At 39.7% G+C, this 20,905-nt stretch overlaps 1 protein-coding gene across 4 annotated transcripts in view; it reads left to right on the top strand.

Annotated features, from left to right (window-relative positions):
• Positions 1 to 20,905, top strand: part of PDGFD (platelet derived growth factor D) — a 135,954-nt gene that overhangs the window by 99,821 nt on the left and 15,228 nt on the right. For all 4 annotated transcript variants that reach the window (XM_054271778.1, XM_054271776.1, XM_054271777.1 and 1 more), the window contains 2 exons: positions 7,583 to 7,642; positions 12,894 to 13,095. In XM_054271778.1, the coding sequence (XP_054127753.1) occupies positions 7,583 to 7,642; positions 12,894 to 13,095 (262 nt within the window). The remainder of the gene's footprint in view (positions 1 to 7,582; positions 7,643 to 12,893; positions 13,096 to 20,905) is intronic.

The raw sequence follows: 20,905 nt of genomic DNA, 5'->3' as shown, positions 1-20,905 counted from the left end.
GCTCCTAGGAGGTTTTCTCTCATTAATATTTTTCCTTCAATCCCTAGTACTGGGGCCTTTCAGTACATTCCCATTTGGTGTGAGTCACACCAAGAAGGAGGACCTGAAATAACCAGCTGTCACTGCCTTCTGTTAACTCTGAAAGAGTTTTTTGCCCACCTGGACACTACCGGGCAAGTGAAGTATCAGCTTTTCAGTTTTGCTCAGGGCAGAGTCACCTATTACCAGGGAGGCTGCTTCCAAAACCCTGCCAGACAGTATGGCAGGAGTTCACCAAAGTCCTCACAAGGGCACTAGATGCTGACCTGACATCAAATTTTTGGCTCATGGGATGACTCTTCCCAAGCTCTTTTCCCACTCTGATGTGCAGCATTTCCCTGACCAGGACTCCTCTGTATGTTTGCTTCCCACTGCCCTGGCAGAGCCAGCATGGGGCATCTCGAGGGACCAGCAAGCCGTGCAAAATGGGATGCCACCATTTTGCACGGCTTGCTGGTCCCTCGAGATGGCCAGGACATGGCCCAGGTGTGCTTAGACACAGACCCAAGGTGAGCAAGGAGCCCAACTGCCTTCAGACTGCTCCACTGTCACTGCCAAAAGATGGGCACTGCAGACCATACGGCACCAAGAGTCACTTCTGAAAGCAGGTCTGCTTTACATGCAATAGGAATAGAAAGGGAGTGAGGAGCAGATTCAGTGTAAGTGTAATTTACCTGGATTTCATCCCTGGATTGCTGTAAGGTGAGCCAGGGCTCACACAGAGATGGTGACTGGCTGGCAGCCTATGGCATCAATGGCAGGAGAGTGGCCAGGGCACCTTCACACTCCTAAATCTGACCTAGAATGCTTACAGGGCACTCGTCAGCAAAAAAGGTGGTTAAGCATGCAGGAATTTAGGAATAAAACTACACATCTCTTTATCAAAGAAACTCATTCCAGACTGAAGGATAGCCTGGAATGGAAGGAAGTCCTGTCTAACAGATGTAATTGGACCTCAGAGGAGTATCTCACCCAGTGTAATGCAGGAAACTATCCCTTGTGCTTGGATGGTACACGACAGTCAAAGGTCAGGTAGTGTAATGCAGAAGGGACTATCCAGCCAGGGACAGCTTGCTAATCCTAAAAGGTTTCTAAAAGGTAATCTCATAGTCAGTTTTATTTTTGGGGTGTTTTAGAGACCAGAGAACAATCTGCAGAGTAGCATTTTAGTGGTTTTTGCAGCACGCACAATGCTGAAGTTCATTGTTCATGAATGGGAAAATCAGAGTATCGGAGAGGCAAGCTGGATGACCTTGAGCAGCACAGAATTGATTTGCAGTGAAATGGAACAGCCCAAAAATGAGCAAAGAGGTCACTCATGTAGAGATTAATAGCAATAGTATTTGCTGTTAAATGGCATATCACTGGTTATTGAAGAGAGGAAGAGAAAATTTCTCAGTGTACTAGGCATATGACCAATGAGGCTGTAGTTGCATCTCTTCTGGAATACTTTGTACAGTTCTGGTCTCCATGGTACAGAGCAACCACATTTTTCTTGGACTGAGTTCAGGGACAATGGGGAGAAGAGGGCATTTCTTACTAAGGGCCAAGACAGCTTGGCTTGCTTAGTGTAATAAAACGGATGCTGAGAGGAGATATAACATCTCTTCAGAATTACTGCAGGAAGCAAACTTGGGAGAGGAAGAAAAGGATAAAGCTGGTACTTACATAAGTGCAATAAAGATAAATTTAGCTCGGAAGCAGCCAACCAGTCTGAGGGGTTTGGAAGAGACAGCCTAAGAGATAGAGCCTTTCCAGTTTTGTGTCCTGGTGTTTAACTGCAGAATCAAAATTTGCCATTCAGATAAAAATGGCAAAGGAGGAATTGCAGAATATTTACAATGAATGTTAGTTGATTTGTGTTTTGTTTACAATTGCTTAACTGCAGTATGCAGCAGATTAGCTATTAGCAAGTCCCTTGTACACGGATATATGAGGACAGGTTTCTGTGATAAATGGAAAAAATAATGGTAATGCACAATTTGCACAGCTTGGTAATGAAGTCCTTGTGGGTATGAGTAGGAAATTGGATGCTCATAGGCATAATATGGGATTTTATATATTAATTCGCACTAGTATTAACTTGGTTGATAAGGTTGTAGCTACAGATATGTAGTGGCAACTGGGCTTCAGAAACTCAATTTATGTCTTTTTTGAGGGGCAAGAATCACACTATTACACTTGAGATCAGACAGTTTGGTGGCTGTCTGACCTTTTGTTACTGACTTTAAAATACTGTTGTCATGGATGTCCTGCCTTTATGGGACTGCATCAAAAAGCAGGAAAGAAAATTCAATATGATTAAAGTTATTTGTTGATTTCTTAGCTCTTCCAGTAATAGCTGGCGTCAGTGGTAGAATTTGCTCATACTCCCAGTTTGGATACTGCTGCCTTCACATTACAGCTACCTGGATTTGTTAATGCTTGCACTGCCAAATGAAGGAACTTGTTGACATTGGTAATAGGCTCTTTTAGCAGAGGATGGGTTATTAGCTGGAGAGACAAGGTCAATTCACATCTAACCTTTGTTAAAAACACTGGCCTGCACTTAATGTTTCATTGCAAGGCATGATTCCCAGATTATGAGACATCATTGTTGCTCGCTCTCCAAATTCAGTAACTTTTATTTTTATTAATGTCTGGTCACCAGAGCTGAACACTGAGCAGCAGCAGTTTGACCATTACTGTAAGAAAAATGCAGCCTCTGGCTTCCTAGTAGCCTGCTTTAGGTATCTTTCAGCATCCTTAGGAGGTGTTAATAAATATCATTCTGATACTAAATTAAAACCCAGCAATGTGACAAAATGAAAGTATGATACACAAAAAAGATATTTCAAAGTGTAAATCTATATGCTTATATTTATAGAAATTGGAGTGTCCTAAAATGCTGCATGATAAATTGAATTTAATCAGTTGAAGTGTACAAACATGAATGTGTATCACAGCATTTTTTTGAATGGAACTATGATTTTTCTTTTACCTCTAACTTATACCATTTCTGTTATACAGCATGTTCTGAGTTTGGAGTTTATTTGCTTGAAATATGCGTCTCTTTGTATAAGAAATGTAATATCTGTAAATATAATTGTTAGTGAGAATATAAGTATTATTGCTTGTGGTAGGAAAAAAAAGAATTTCCAGATTATTATATTTTGTTGTTACTATATACAAATACAAGTTTATCTGCTTACTGCTTATCAGCTACCTGTCTGAACATAACTCTGAATGCAATAGATACATGTTGACTGTTTTTCAACGAGTATCATTGAGTTTCTGTTTATTAACCTAAATGTTAGGATAATTTTGTCTCTTTTTTTCATCAAGTTGCAATTTACTCTAATTTTTCCTTACAGACCTTCCATTGTCCTTCATCCCTAATTTCATTTCGGGGAGAGCTCACAACTTCCTTTTGTTTCTGTGCTGGACCTCTTTGAACATGCTCCGTTTCACCCATGATTTGTTTCTGCAGGATCATCTGTGTGTCTCAGTACATCCATTAGCCCCGTTCTTCTGTAAATTTCTAGAAACTGCTTTTCTTTTGGATCATTTATAATTATGGTGTCTAAATACCACAAATTGGATGACCACAGGCAGAGCTCAACACTTCAGCTTCTCTGTCTTAACTTTTTCTTAGTTTACTTCATTCTTCCTCTTTCTCATGCTTGTTTCCCCAAGACCATGCCTGCATTTTGACCCTTTCTCCCTCACTTGTCTTCTGAGTAGAAGGGCACAGTAGAGAAGGTGGCTCCTTTAGGAGAGGACCTTACTGAACCAGTGAGCCCAAATCATCAGTCAGGGTGCTGCCTGTAATCTAATTCTTAATCACAACTCCTTTGAGAACCTTTCCCACTCCCTGAAGTGGAGAGCATCACCTCAGCTTTCATGAGCAATAGTTTGTAGTTGTTTTGTCAGGTGAACATTTTTTTTTACCAAAACTAGTCCAGTCACCCCGGAAAACTGCAGATTAGGAAAAAATAGAGAAGCTTATAGAGATGTGAAGCTGCTTCTTTGCGCTGGAGAGAGCAGTCTGTGTGTTGTGCTCATCCTGTGGTTGTTATTGCCAATCCCAGGCATCCTTCCTCACAGTAGTCATGCACCAAGATGACAAAAGACTAATCTACAGTGAAAAAGGCGAAGAATCACAGTACTTCTTGCTTTTAATTTGAGGACCAGGCAGTAACTCAGCATAGCTGGGAGGACTCGGAAGTTTTGCTACATGGGTGGTACAACAAAGTGAGTCATGACAATATGCTTCTCAAACTGGAAAGCTTCCCAGCCACATCCCGGGTATTTTCCTGATGTCTCTCAGTTCCTAATGTCCCTACCAAGCCCCATGGCTTCAGCACAGCAGAGCCTGTGCTGCTGCAGGTCATGGCTGCCAATCATCTTCCTCAGGAACCCGTGCTATCTGGCTCTGCAGTCCCTTATATCATTGACGGCTTTGATTTTGAATCATGATCTCCACTTGCAAAGACCTGGGTGGAACAGGGATTATTCCCTGTGACTCCTTGTCACTTAGTGGCCATCAGTGGTGAGAGACAGGCTATAAAGTCCATCTGCAAAGAAGAGAGTAGCTTTTCTTTGTCCAAAACAGAGCCAGGAACAATACATCAATGTCCATACATATTTAACTCTGGGGACAGACTCAGAATTTGTCTTGCTGAGGTGTAATTTTGGAAGTTAATGTTTGGAAGTAATTTTCCTTCATTGAGTGTAGCTGCTATCAGAAGGTGATTGGTAGTTCTGTTGTTCTGCCTGTATTTTTGCTGCTTGTAGAACAGTTAATTCAATGCTTCGCTGAAGTCTCTAGTAAAGTTTTTATGTTACCAAGACACAAATACAAAAATAGAAGCACTGTTGTCAAGGTGATGTAGCCAAATTATTACCACCCTGTTGTTCCTGATTCAGTAAGAAAACAGATGAGAATTTTGGTGGTTTTTTTAATGTTTGAACTAAAAGTTTTAATGTTGTTTCAAGTAATGAAGAAGCAACAGCAAAACAACAGCCAAAGCAGTCACAGGCAAATTCACATGAACGAGGTAGAATGAATTGAACAGATAGCACTGAAAATAGATTTGTCCTTCAGCTTCTGCTAGGGGCGATGGTGAGAAGGAGGAGAGGGTTTTGTAATGATGAGAACCACTTTGATATTATTATTTGAAATAGCTGCGAGCAGAAGCCATAGATAATAATAATCTCCAAACTGTAGAGGTTGAAAGCACCGCAAAGCCAAGAATGACTGCAGCTGCCTTGAGTGGTGGTGGAACAAAGCCATAGAGTTGTGAATAGTTTATGCAGATTGAATATAATCAGAGTTGAAATGTGCAGTCATCAGGTTTGAGATCCAAGAAGCAGGTGGTACACGTGTCTATATCAGGATTTTGGAGGGGTTTCCTGGCATGAACCAACTCAAAGAATCACAGACTAAAGAAACAGTTTTTATATCCTCATTTAGATAAAAAAGTGGCCCATCCCTTTGAACATAAGACTGCAGTCTTCTCAAAACATTCAGTGAAGCAAATTGTTTCTGTTTTAAAATAATGCTTTAGAACTCAATGCCACTTTTTTTCCTGGAAGTGCTAAATGGAAGCTAATGACAGAGAGGAAATTATTTCCAAGTTCTGCAACTGGCAGACTTTACCAGAGGGTTCATAAGCTTTTCAAATATATTTTTATTTAATTTAAATTGCTACTTGTCAAAAACTGGGCAACCAAATGTGTAGAGAATGTGGCCAAGGGAGGCATATTCAGAATGGTGTATGACCTGATTATAACTTTCAGATCTCTTTACTATTTTTAAGAAAAAAATCTGCATTGAAAATTTCACCAGTTTTTCTTCTGTATTCTTAGCAGAAAATGACCACATAGTTACAAATGTTTTTATTGCTCTGCAGCTTCAGTGGTCACTTAGTGTTGGGATTTCTTAATTTCTTTTAATCTTAAATACTGAAGAAGAAGAAACAGTAACATTTTTGAATAAACAATCCTGTAACTTCTGAGGCATTAAATATTTTTCTATAGCAAATGGAAAACATTAAAAAACCAAGTATATTGATTCTGGATCTGAAAGCAGCTCTCTTCCTTCTTGGGTAAAGGAGCATTTTATTGGCGAATTAGCAAATTATGAGATCAGTTTTTGGTTTTCCATTCCTAAGAAATAATTTAATATATGCAAACATATATATATGTATGGTGCAATACAGGATCAAGTCTAGCAAGTATCAGCTGTGCAGTTTCCTTTCCATTTCCCCTTTCAGTTGCCAGCTTAAAAAAAAGCTTATCAGATACTGACTCAGTATGAAATCGTGAGGACAGGCATTAATCCAGGTTCCTTATACCTTTTCATTATATATTCTATTATCAGAAATTAAAATCTTGGTATACTGTCACTTCAGTCCACTTTCCTTACCTGCATATTCATGCTGATCATTAGCTATTCACTGCATGTGTGTGTTTAATAACCATTCTGTAATGCTGCCTTTTTTTTTTTTCATTTTTCACAGTTTAGTTATCCAATTGGAAATGAATAAAGCTGCCAAAAGATTAAAGAAATGGCTTCTTCATTATTTAGTAGTGATTGCCCATCACTGGTCAGACAAATGGATTGGGATTTAGGTGACCACATGTCAATATCTACAGTTTTGACATCTGTTTCTAAGATCAGCCTCCCAGGTTCCCTTTATAGAGACAATGGAGACAAAAATCCATTTTCAGGGTGCACTGTCATCCCAAGTAAAGCTTCTAACCCAGATCAGATGATTTGCACCCCAGAAATGCCAGGTTTAGTTGATTGGAAATGGAAACAAGACTTGCTTAGATGTTAGCTTCATAGTTGTCCTAAGATAGATGTAATGAATCCCATCCCTGTGCTCAGATTAATCATAAATGCCAAAGATTCTGTGCAATGACACCGTTAATGGAAATGTACCGTGGCTGTTTCTTTTGATGTAACAATACATAGTGCAGTGATGATCATGTGCTGTTCAGCACAAGTACCAAAAGCGGTATACAGTCATGTTAGGACTACTTTCGAGATGGGTTAGAATATCCTGAATTTCACCTGGACTAAGTAGTACCAGGGAAGTAGCATGTTCACACTCTTTCCAACAGATCAGTTTGGCTACTGCATTAATACTCTGGTTGTAGACATACAGAGATGTTGTTTAATATTTATGTTGGCAGATGAATATAATGTCCTTGACCAGATTAGGTCTTGCTATGCAAAGCAGCATAGATCAGGTTGGTATTATTATTATTACTGTTATTGTGGTTGATTATGATGATAATAATAATAACAACAATAACAATAATAATATTCATCCATTCTTGTCCAAGCAAGCTCACGAGGATTTTATAAACATTAAAAAGGGAGGAACCTGAATGGAAGCAGCTTTATTGAGGAGTGACACATAGCAAGGGACTTTTGCATTAAAAAGGGTTAGAAAAAATGACAGATGTTGAATGCTGAAAAATTTTTTAGATTTTGTAATTAATTTAGGATATTGCCTTAATGGTGATTTTTCCTGTGTGTTTCTCCCCTTAGGATGATTTCCAGCATGCAGCCTCAGAAACCAACTGGGAGTCAGTCACAAGCTCTGTCTCAGTAAGTAATTTCTCACTGTTTTGCCCATCAATGGATTGATAGAGTGGCTTGAATCCAAGTCAATAAAATGGCATCTGTACAGAGAAACCATGTATTCACCTTTGAAAGAAGATGAATAAAGTTTTTAATCCAACTGATAAAACTGGACTCAAATAGTATGTTTTTAGGGATAAAAGATTCAGGATATGCCCTTTGCTGTTATAAACACATGAGACTGCCATTGGGAAACATTTCTTGTTTTCAAACTCATCCTGCCAGTATGAAAATACCAGATACAAACCTAAATTTTTAATCAATCATTGAATGTCTCAACTTACATGGAAGACCATACGTAAAGCAGGCTGGCAGGAAAATGGATCTGGCATTTCATTGTCAATACTGAGATTTTTTTTTTTAGTGTTTCCAATAAAATACTATATCTGAAGACAGGTACAGTTACTCCATATTCAGCAGTGAATTGCAGCTTGGGAGAAAAATCAAGAAAGAAAAAAACCCAATTAAGCTAGTAAAAAATTTTAATTTTCTCTTCATTACATCTGATTTGTGTCGTTGGCAAATAATCTGCCCTCTCTGCCATTTCCCAGTGCTGGGGAATGGCACAGTAGCATGAGAATTCATAATATGGGCAGTCCTCTTCTGTGTGCTTTGCTGCCTGCTCCACACCACGTCGTGGTTCTTGTTAACTCCTCTTAAAACACATGAGATGGGGGTAAATGCTTAAAGCAGGCTTGAGACCAGTGTCTGAAGCATTCATGGAAGAGAGCTTATTAATAGTGCCTTTGTGACAGTAGCTGCCTGGAGTAGCTAGTGAATGAGCAGTGAATAAAATATGGGTTAATTCTACTGATAGGGGTCCAATCAAGGCAGCAAGTAGAGAGAAGACTCTGTGCTGCCAAAATTAGAAGATGTTAAGCCAATCTCACTTCTGTTTACTCTTGAATTTGCAAATGACACTTGCCCTTCATGATACGATTCACTGATTGTCTGGAACCAACTGTGCTGAAAGTCTTGAGGAGGGATGTTAGCAGGGGTGAGCTCTACTGGATGTGCCAAGCAGGAGATGATAGAACAGGTTTACTAAAAGACACAAATCCATTTTTCATTCTAATGTGGGCATGGGAAAAACACCTCAGTGTAATGGCATATTTTGTTAAAAAAATATGGTGGGCTGATGTTTGAAAAAGTAAGCCTAGGGCTCCCTCATCAGGTAAGTATGTAAATGAGACTAAGCCTATGGTAAATGCCATGTCAGTTACCATCCTTCGTGTCATAAAATGCACAATATACCAAACAATAACCCAGTATCCCTTTCATATTGAAAAATCAAGTTCATATTTTTTGCTTCTATATTTTTTTTCTTAAAAAAATTTTTAATATGTTGCAGCTAAGTAAGTTCAATACAAATATTACAGGTAGCAATCTGATGCCCAAGGTCACGTGGAAACCTACAGCTAAACCAGAAGCAGAACCTCGGTTTCATTGGCTTTTCTGTGTCATTCCTTATCTAATAAAATATACTTTCTCCAGCACATTGCACCCAAAAGTCCTTTTTATCCTCAGAGAAAATAAGGCAGGGAGATTGAGCAATTTTTCACAAAGGCACCAAGGAAAATGTCTGAGGACATCCAGGTTCTTCCAGAGAGAAAGATTCAGGGATTCTGTTATGGTCTTGAGAAGCAGAAGGTCAACTCAGACCTGTGAGTCTTGGACAAGGTGACATACAATTCTGCTGATGCTCAGGTAGCATGGCAGGTCTGAGTTTCTCCTCTCAAACCCACAAGTAACTCAAAGACTTATTTTAGGATATAGACACATTATAACTCTCAGAATAAAAATTTTTGAGTGAGCAAATTCTTTCTTCCATGTCTGAGGTCATATTACAGAGTTATATTTTGGCTTGGTTTTTTGTTTTGAGTTTTTTCTCAGAAAGTTTAAAAAAATGCTTCTACCCTTAACCTATCACAGCAAACCCAGCAAACCCAGGAAAAAAAAAAAAGGAAACAAAATCTTTACTCCTTATAAGGTTAGTTTCCATTATATGTAAAGTAATTTTATGACCAACAAAAAACTGTGGTGCTCATTGAATTGCCTGTCAGGCTCACAATAGAGATAGGAAAGTGAAAAGAATGAGTGAACAGAAATTAAGGGCAAGAGCACATACAAAAAAAAAGATACCTTTGTGTTGCAGTAAATTAAAAATATACTCAGTGCTTTTAAGAACTGCAAAGGAGGTACATAATGTGGAAGATATTCGCTCCTTGTTGTTTCTTACATTTCTTCTTGCTCCCTCTTTGGATATGATCTCAGAAGTCAGATTATGACAAGCACAAAGCCTCCCAAAGCCAGCGCCTCATTCTTGGCAGGACAAAAGAGGGGCAGTTGGGTTGGCAGCTTTGAAGTTGTTTTTGGGCCTGTCACATGATGTTGCTGCCAGGAGGCTATCTCAGCTGTTGAAATAATTCCTCTTGATTTGGCTGTCACTAAGAAAAAGTTAAGCTTTCTTCTGTGTTTTAGCAAGGCTGCACAAATCTCTTGAGTAGGAGCTTTTATTTGAGAAGAAAATGGGGAATCCCAGCTGCCTGTATGAGTTTGACATGCCCTGCATATTCACAGCTTGACCTCCACTTCTGTAATGAAATGTGCAGTTGAACATGTGGGAAGAAGACTCCTGAACTGAGTAAACCACACACCTGTGGACTGATTTTTATGCTCCTGTTTCTTCAGCATTCTTAGAGCATCTCTCTCACTTTTGAAAGGCAGTCAGGGGCTGATCTTTCCCTATTAGACTGCCATGAGCTCCACCAAGCTCTCCTCAGTAAGAAAGTAGTGTTTAGGTGCCTTTCCCTTTTGTAACTCCAGCCCCTGTGTTAGCACACTGCATGATGCTCCTGCAGCACTGCTTTAGATACCAATGCTGTGTTCACTTTGCTGCTGTGAGCTTTTCTGCTGCTGGGACTTCGCCTCTCTGACAGTCTCTAGTCCCAGCCATGTAGAAGTCAGGAGAAAGGCTTCAAGGTGTGACTTCCTTTTTAGGGGATCATGAATTTTTAGAGAGCCTTGGCACTGCACTAGAAGGGCACTGCAATCCCAGGTGGGCCCACTGAAACTTCTTGGGCTGTTGGTGCTAAGCTGTAAAGTGCAGCTATGCTTTCTTGAATGCACTATTGTAATGTTTGCTGTTTCTTCTCTCCCTGGTTTTTAATGATTTGGACTGTCCATATTTTCAGCAAACATATGCAGGAAAATGTGAGGAGTTGTTAGCTGTGTGATACAGCTTACCATTAAAGAGAAGTGTTTTATTTTAAATTATATGTATATCTATACTCTAAAAGCATTATAGGAGGAATTGAAAAACACAATCCTGCAAACAATTGAGTGAATTTACTCAAATGAGTTGACCCTCCCATTCTGACCTAACTGAGTGAAGTTAATCACAAAGATTAATAGTTTAACATATGCATTTACTTGGGAGATGAGGCAAAACAAATATTTTGGGAAGCCATTAATTTTAACTGGCATATTTCTGGTGCATTCATTCTGGTACTTCAGAGCTGGGTTTTCATCAAAGAATTTAGATTTCTAGGGGTTTCTCCCCAACATTAGAACTTATAAGACCAAACAATTTGTGTGCTGTACTATGCCTGTTTTTGGACAAAATTGATTGTTGTTCTTCAGAAAGTAAGAGATCTGTATTAATACTTTTTCTTGTGCATATTTTACATGCTGTTCGGCCTTGTGCTTGGATAATGGAAAAAGTGATATCAGGATAGTGAATATCTTGATACTAAATTAAGAATTCTAAGAATGTTTCAAGTCCTCTCCAATAAAACTGAAAATGCTGCAATCATTCTGTCAAAGTCAACTTGTGCCAAAGTTCAGTGGGGACACTCAGAAAACAGTACTTGGTCCTTACTGGTGGAAAATAAGTATTCCATTTGGTGTTATAATTGTGAGGATACTACTATGTTACTCATCCAAATATTCATTGTTATATCGCTGAGATCGTAGAATTATAGAATGTTTAGGGTTGGAAGGTTCCTTAGAGATCACCTAGTTTCAATGCCCTTGCAGTGGGCAGGAATGCCTTTCAGTGGACCAGGCTGCTCACAGCCCTCTCCAACCTGACTGTGAACACTGTCAGGGATGGGGCATCCACAGACTCTTTCAGAGCTGTTCCAGTGTCTCATCACCCTCATTGTAAAGAATTTTTTCCTCAAATCTAATCCAGACCTGCCCTCTTTCATTTTAAAGCAATTCCACCTTGTCTTATCACTACCTCCTCTTGTAAAAAGTTTGTCTTCATCTTTCTTGTAGGCTCCCTTCAGGCATTGGAAAGACAGAGTTAGGTCACCCTGATGCCTTTTCTTCTCTAGGCTGAACAATTCCAATTCTCGTAGTCTTTCCTTCATCCCACTAATCACCTTGGTGTTCCCTCCTCTGGACTCACTCCAACAGGTCCATGGTCTCCCTGTGCTGACACCCCAGTGCTGGTGGGATCTCAGCAGAGCAGAGCAGAGGGGCAGAATCCCCTCCCTGGCCCTGCTGCCCAAGCTGCTTTGGATGCAGCCCAGGACACCATTGGCTTTCCGGGCTGCAAGCATATTGCCAGGTCATGTCCAGCTTCTCACCCACGAACATCTCCAAGATCCAAATATCATGGTTTTTTTCTGTTTGTTTAGTAAGTTGTATTTTTGGTAAAATGTCAGTTCAATGTCAATTCATCTTTGTTTTTTAATGCATTTAATTTTGGGTAAAAAAGGGCCATTTTTCCAAGTCTCTAGCCATGCCAAAATTGTTGTCCAAATTGACCAGAAAAAGATTGTCTAGTGGACTTCTTTGCATTTGTCTTTCTCTGCTGTGGTCTCTGATCTGCCTCATGTGAAATAGCAACTGTCATTTCCATTTCTGTGGCCACGGCCATCACAGTGCTTTCAAAAGACATTTTCATTGCATCTTTGCATACATGCAAACCATCATTCCCTTTGAAGACTGCATCTGAATAGTGAAAGTCCACCAGTGGCAGTACTTTTGCTCCCAGCATCTCTCTGGGATTTACTTGGAAATTTCTTGGTATCTCTTCTTAGAAAAAGAAAACACAGGTGTAAGAAAGTCCTGGCCCAAAGACTTGAAAAGATGGCCCGAAGTAACTGTTTCTCTCAGTAATGAAACAAGCTTGTCAGTAACTGTTTTCAGTAGTTTAAAGTGGTGCTGTGATTTATTCCAAGTACACTGAGATGTATGTCACTCTTAGGGGGTATCCTATCCCTCTCCATCAGTGACTGACCCTACGCTCACTGCGGAAGCGCTAGATCAGACCATCGCCGCCTTTGACACGGTGGAGGATCTGCTCAAACACTTCAACCCGGACTCCTGGCAAGAAGACCTTGAGAATCTCTACACAGACAGTGGGCACCATTATCGAGGCAGGAGCTACCATGACAGGAAGTCCAAAGGTAGGAAAATACTTTGGGACATACTTACACATACTTTGGGAAAAGGAAAGGATATTCCGTCGCTCCTCATGGGAAAGTCCATCAGTCAGGTGTTACATTCTGGCGCTCATGTTCCTGTTGGAGTCACAGGGCAAGGTACCACCTATTAAAACCAGGGATAGGTTGTTCAATCCTTAATCAGTTTCCAGTTAGGATCTCACTTGAGAAATCAGACTGAAAACTTCCCATTTTTACGATAAATTCACAAATAAAAACACAAGTCCACATGTAAAGACATATGATTCTAAGCTTTACCCTCTTAATCATTGCTTTGTGTGTAAAGCGTGGGGCTCCTAATTACCTGTGTTATCATCCTTCTTTAAATACCCTGCTTAGGGACTGTTCTCTGTTGAGTGAGGAATAATCACTTTTATCACATTGTGCTTAGGGAAGCATCTGGTGCAGACACCTGTATGTGCAGCTGGTTTTTTTAGGATGTGAACATTTCCCTGTTTTTCATTATGTTGGCAGGGAACATTATTATGGTGTAACATCTTTTTCTGTAATTGAGCAAAGCACACATTTCTGGGTTATGTTTCTTGTTTCCTTCTGTTAGTTCAAATCATCCACCAAATGGTAAAGCAAAGGGGTGTTTAGCTGGCAATACAAAGCCATAATGACAAAGAAACACTATTGAGAAGTCACAGTTGTGCTCTGAGGTAACCATGCACTGAAGGGCCTGACGAAATTGCGCTTCATGTGCAGTATAAATGTAGGAGGTCTGTTAGGATTCTTTAGGATGACAGTCACTGTAGTTTTCACACCAGATCTGGAGTTAAGAATTTTATTTGATTTCTCATGTTGTCATCTATTTTCAAGTTATGTAATCATGTGCATTCTTATTTGTAACTTTAAAATTATAATTCCCAAATCACAATTCCAATTGTGTGCAATCTACCATTTATTTACATCTCAGATTCAATCCCCCCATACCTTAAGCATGTTATAAGGAGCAAGAGAGAACTGTAGTTCAGTGCTTGTAACTTGTTATCAAATTATGAGGCTTTGCTCTTAAAAGGGGTATATAGACTACATCCATATTAGGGAAAACTGTCAAGAAGTGTTCCCAGGCCCTGAAATACTGTCATTATATTGCTAAATTGTCAGCCTGGTCATTGTTGGGCATGAACCAGGATCTGGCAGAGGCCACCTGTCATTTATGTGCCCACCTTGACTTGGAGAGTAAGAGGTAAATGGCGGGAATGTGGGCTGTCCTGTGGCTGTTATCCTTGGAGGAGGAGAATAACCTCAGGCACCTGCAGGTTATTCTGTAGACACAGTACTGGTGTACAGTTTCCAAGACAGGTTGGCTTTCTTTGTTTCTGGGCTCAGCACTTCAAAGGAATCTGTAATAAAGCCCTGAGCACCCATTCAGCAAGAAGTGAACCCCTTTACTTTGCTCCCTTTTGGCACGTCAGAAATTTCAAGCAAGCACCACCATTGTCGGGGAAAAACCTCATCTAAGTATCACTGTGTGACTTTCAAGAGTGTTTTGATCTTCTGTGGGTGTGTGGAACGTGATCTGTGTGTCCCTTATTCATCCAGGCTGGATTTGATGCCAGTAGATATGTATAAAAAAGAAATGAAGGGTCTGTTCTGTTTTTAATAGAAGCTGATTAGGATCCTGTATCCTGTACTGGTTCTGTTATCGAAATATCATTTCATTCTCAGATCCTATTTGGCCCAGTATCCCATATATTTAAATAACCACATAAGTACAAAATAGCATTTGATGCTTTATTGATGCTAATTATGCAGGCTGCAGGTATCAAACTGATCTGATAGTGCTGAGAAAATTTAGATGCATAACATTTTTCCAGTTACAGTTTTAATACTTGATTTAATAGGCTTTTTTGTTGGTGGTGGTTTGGTTACAGGAAAAACAAAAAAGGTTTTATAACAGTTTGCCTTTTGTTTTTGAATTGAAGGCCAAATTCCCTGACTGTTAGCAGCTCTCTGGGCTAAAGTACCTCACCTTAAAGAGAAATCTTTTAAAAATTTCAGTTAAGAATTTTTTTTAGTCATAAACTTCTGACAAGATTAAAGGCTTGTTCTTGGAGGATGTGAGGAGTAAGGAACAGCTTTAACAAATCCTTAAATTAGAAATGTTTGGTGGCTTTTAAACACAGACAGAGTGGATCTCTGAGGAATGTTTATAGGCACTGAGGTAACCTTGCAGCAAAGAGAGCAGTAGATTATATCATAATTTATTTCAGATACCTATCTGTTTCAGCTTACAGCTTAGGTTTTATTTTTTTATCCTAAGTTAGAACAGCCCTGAGGCAGGTAAGAGCAATTTGATGTAATCTCTGCCTATCTTTCATAGCATTTTCAGATCACACCATGTAAATGGTATAAATTAATCACTAATACTTTCACTCCTATCCAGCCTTCTACCCATACCAAACTCTGGCCCAAAATTGAGCTAAGAGAGGCAGTGTTGCTGAATACTAATTTTGACAACAGGGACAGGTGATAAATGAAATTTAAATGCTGTGTTTTCTTAATTCACCAATTAATAATCTACAACTATCAAGGTCAAGCAAATAAGAAGTCAGTATTTCATCATAACTGAAGCTCACAGAATCGCTGAATAGATTAAGTGGGAGGCCACCTCAGGAACTTAAATGTCCTTCTTCAAGGCAGGGCCATCAATAGAAAGTTGCTCATGACCATGTCAAGTAAGGTTTTTAATATCTCCAAGCATGGAGGCTGCTCAATCTCTCTGGAACCACTCTCTGAACAAAAACAAACAAACAAAAGCCCAAAATCTAGTTTTCAGTGTTTAAATAGGTTTTCATATCTTAAAATTTGAGTTCAGAACCTTTTGTTCTTTAAAAGTAGTCTCTGGCTCCATTCTTGCTTCTTCCCATCATTGCTGCGTTGATGCCAATGGTATGAGGCTCAGCAAGGCCTCATACCATTGGCCCTGCATCCTGCTCTTGGGTCACAACAGCCCCAGGCACTGCTGCAGGCTGGGGACAGGAGCTGGAAAGCTGCCTGGTGGAAAAGGACCTGGGGGTGCTGGTTGACAGCAGCTGAACATGATCCAGAGTGGGCCCAGGTGGCCCAGAAGGCCGATGGCATCCTGGCCTGGATCAGCCAGGTGTGGCCAGCAGGAGCAGGGCAGGGACCGTCCCCCTGTACCCAGCACTGCTGAGGCCACAGCTCCAATCCTGTGCTCAGTTCTGAGCCCCTCAGTGCCAGAGAGACATTGAGGGGCTGGAGCGTGTCCAGGGAAGGGCAACGGAGCTGGGGAAGGCTCTGGAGCACAAGTGCTGTGAGGGGCAGCTGAGGGAGCTGGGGGTGTTCAGCCTGGAGAGAAGGAGGCTCAGGGGGCCCTCATCACTCTCTGCAGCTGCCTGACAGGAGGGTGCAGCCAAACTGGGATTGGTATCCTCTCCCAGGCTACAAGTGACAGGACAAGAGGAAATGGCATGAATTTACAACAGAGGAGGTTTAGATTGGATATTAGGGAAATGAATTTCACAGCAATGGTCATCAGGCATTGGAATGGACAACCCAGGGAAAGTGGTGGAGATGCCATCGCTGGAAATATTCAAAAGGTCTATGGATGTGGCATGTGGGGATATGGTTTAGAGATTATTGTGGCAGTACTTGATTTACAGTTGTATTTTTGATGTTTGAAGGTCTTTTTCAGGCCAAAGGATTCTGATTTTTTGTATTCGTACACATTAATTTATGCATATACAAATCAGTCTTTTCCTAGATATCTCTTGCAAGTACCTGAAAGTTGAAGAGTGTGTGGATTAAATCCATATTTATGGTAACTCCATTCAGTCTACAAAATCTGATCTCACACCTCCACAATATTGATGCAATTCTATTAAGTTAAGTGCATTTCTTTCTACTGAAACCAAAATTGCATTTCTATTGAAATTTCTATTGCATTTCGCACTATTGAAGTGAGATATTGGTATGAAATATGCCTCACTAATAACCACATGAAGTTTGATATTTAATTCTGTATATGTTCAGCAAGGTTTGCTGTTAACCACTCCAGTGAAAGCTGACAATAAAATCACAGTGCAATCCAGATGGCAGAACAGGACAGAAAAGAAAGGAGAAGATTTTCACAATTCTGAAATGAGAAGCCTTGTATAAGCTGTAAACTATGGTGTACACCTAAATGAAAATATGATCGTTATTTCAAATAACCTCTGCAGTTGTAAATATACTCATAAAGGTCTGCTACCAATTTCTGCATTTTAGAAACTCTGAAAGTATAAATATTCAGCTTTATGTTCATCCTAAGTTGTTAGCAAAAAGTATTATTTTAAAATAATTCCTTTTACATTTCTGTAATATATTGTAAAATATTGATGATCTCAGTATCATAGTAATTTGGTTATTACAAATATTAAGCATCTCCAGAAAGATAACACTTTTGGGTTATTTAATACTGTTCATGGCAAGAACACAGGTAAAGAAGTAAGCTTTCACAATTAAGCATTCACAAATGCTGCACAATTATGTTGAAGTTCTTCACAGACAGGTTTCCTTTCTTCTAGAGAGTCATGAGGAGAGTTCAGACATGTTTCAAGGAAGCATCTTCATCCTAGTTTAAATTTCTGAAAGCATGAATTTATCTGGCTAATAGTATTAGAAGAGCTTCTAAGAGATACTGTTGCAAGCAGTTCCATCCACCAATTAAACATTATTTAACTTTTCCCACATACTTATTTGCATTTATGTTTTGCTGTTGTTTCTGATTTCTTACCTCCCATTGAATAAGGATTTTTAATTAAAAAAAGATCTCCACCTGTGAAATAGTTTCCATACAGATGAAGAAAGAAAGGAAAAGAACAAGGTCACTGTTTCTCATCATAGAAGTAAATCCAAATGTCATGGAGCTGGTACCCAAAGAAAGGAGCTGGTACCCAAAGAAAGGGGTTGTCTTTAGAAAGGAATGGCATGGGTTTTTTTTGTTTTCCCATAAATAAACCTTGGAAGCAGGAGCACATGTAGATAGATACATTCTGGTAATTTACAAGACTATCCCTTCCTCTAAGCTCATTTTCTTTTTTTGAAAATAATACACAAGAAGCCTTTGGCTATCAGAGGAAATTAATCAGGTGGGACATTCTTGCAATAGCATCTCTCTCCAGTGACAGCTTTACAAGTTAAATAAATAAACACTTGCTGGCATAGCCACACTGCTCTCTGGAAGGGGAATAGTGAGGTCAAACCATGAGTCTTGACGGAATGCTTCTGCTGTTCACTGCCAAATCAGTTCCCAAGATCAGGCAAGTTTCATCATGTCCTTAACAATAGTTTTTAATTGTCATAACTTAAAATGGTCCAGCAAGAAGTTAAAATTTTAATGTTATTTCTCAGAGGTTTGCAAGCAGTGGCCAATAAATTACTGCAAATGTCCATGCACTCTTCCTTGAAAGATTCTGGGATGGCTGCCAGCAAGTTTCAGTGCACCAGACAGGGAGTGCAGGCATCACAAATGCCGAATGCTTGCTCATTCATGGCAAATTTGAATATTCCAAGTACATGGAATACCTTCTTAAATAGCTGATAATTTAAAGTATCCCCTGGGCTTAAAAACCAGAATATTTTTCCTACTCTTCTTCATTTAGGAGCCAAGTTGTCTGTTGCATGCAAACTGCACACATTCCTTCATTTCACAATCTAATTCAGATCTACATTCCTACCTTCCCTCTCTGTGACAAATGACATTTTCCCTCGCATGTTACGCAATGTAATTGTTGGTCACTGCAGTGAAAGGTTTTCTTATTAAACCCTTTTTTAAAATGCTAGTGAAACTTATAGCATGTTATTTATCACTGGAATAAGCTGCTCTTTTCCATTGATTTCAGTGAAGCAGTGTCCAATAGTTTGGCCTGCTTTTGCTACTTGACCTGTACCACAGTTGGTAATTGGTTTGCCTGTCCATAATAGGCCTATATATTTTGCCCTTTGTTCCATGAAAACAGTTATAATCCTACTGAAATCTTGATCTTTTGTTCCTCTAAAATAATCTGCTGTATTGAGGAGATTTGTCTTGGTACTGTGATCCTACAGTAAATGCAAATTGCAAGATCTTCTTAGCTCATTAGAAGGATTTAGATAGCTCCCAAGTTTCCAGGTATATTTAACACATTGCTTATTGTGATATCATTAAGCATGTGCAGTGGAACAGTCAAAACCATCATCCATATGTGTTGAAGTCTAAAAGCCACAGGGTTTGGTCAAAATTTGGTATGGAGAAGAATTATTTTGTCGGTGTCAGAGCATTTAGATGATTTAACCAGTGGAAGATGAGACTAGGAAATTATATTTCATTTGTTATTGCCATATAATTGTGAGAATATCATTATGTTGGTAATCCAAATATTCTTTGTTACAATGTTGAGATCATAGAATGGTTTGGACTGGAAGGGACTTAGAGATCATCCAGTTCCAGTGCCCTTGCTGTGGACAGAGACTCCTTGCACCAGACCAGGTTGCTCAAAACCCATCCAACCTAGAACACTTCCAGGAATGGGGCATCCACAACCTCTCTGGATAACCTTTTCCAGTGTTTCAACAGCCTCACAGTAATGAATTTCTTCCTAATATATAATCTAAACCTATCTTTTTTTTTTTTTGTATGAAGCAATATCCCCTTGTCCTATCACTACTTGCCCTTGTAAAAAGTCCCTCTCCAGCTTATTTGTGTATTTTCCAACTCAAGTTGAGCCACACCATAGCTTCAGTCAGATACAGCATTGCTCTGAATGTCTTTGATGGCTTTTACAGTGCCTATAGTTTACCTGCAGATCTTTAGCAGTATTGACCCCAGCGTTACCCTGTGGGGAACACAAATATTAACCAGCTACCAGTTGTACTTGGAATTGCTGACCATTTTCATCAAGTCTCAGATATTCAAGTTATCTACTGAATTTGTAGTCCACCTATTCCATTATATCTCAGAAATCTGGCTGCAAGGATGCTATGCATCACTTTCAAAAATCAGCAGATGCCTCTGCTGCCTTCACCTCATCCAGCAAGACAGATGTCTCATCAAAGCCAGTTCTGAGGTTGGTCTGGTTAAATCTATTCTGGATGTTCCCAGTCACCCCCATGTCTGTCTGCGTATTGCTTCCAAGAAGGATTTGACCCTTAATTTCATCATAGGCTGACCAGTCTGCAGCTGCCCGAATCCTCCTAGCCTTGCCTTGCCTTGCCTTGTCTTGTAGATGGCTTTGACATGTGGTATAGGAATACCATGGCAAGGTGGCTGCCATCTCTTACACCTTAGCTCTGCTCTGTGACTGATGCATGAAAAAGTGTAGAATGATCAGATGTGAATTTGAAGCAGATAAAGTGTTAAAAGCAACCCTAACAGACCAACTGTCTTATTAAAATTAATCAGTGACCAGCAGCAGAGGTTTTCTTCTCAATCTTGAAGGCCTCCTTTTTCAGAATAAAACTTGGCATTAGCTGTCGTCTCTGATTTCAGTGCCTACCTCTGATTAAGATCATAGAATCACAAAATATTTTGAGGAAAGCTTCAAGGTAAACACATGCCGTAAAGCTATGTGAAATGAGGATGGTTTTATTTAGAGGATTTAAGGGAAGGAAGGGGCAAACATTGGCCCCCAAGTATCCAGTTTAGTGCTCCAGTGCATCTCTTTCATGTTTGCCTTACTTTTAAGCTGTCTCTGATGCAGACATTCTGCAATAATACCTGGTAATTATTTGCATCCAGTCTAAAGAACCTTTTAGTTCTAGTTTTAAATTAAGGACTCCAGTGGTT

Source organism: Melozone crissalis, unplaced genomic scaffold (genome assembly GCF_028551555.1).
Source record: "Melozone crissalis strain CALT ecotype California unplaced genomic scaffold, PUWL_Pcris_2 ptg000013l_1, whole genome shotgun sequence".
In the NCBI taxonomy this organism is placed as follows: domain Eukaryota; kingdom Metazoa; phylum Chordata; class Aves; order Passeriformes; family Passerellidae; genus Melozone; species Melozone crissalis.
The sequence above is the reverse complement of the archived record's forward strand: the minus strand, read 5'-3'. Positions and strand labels throughout refer to the sequence as shown.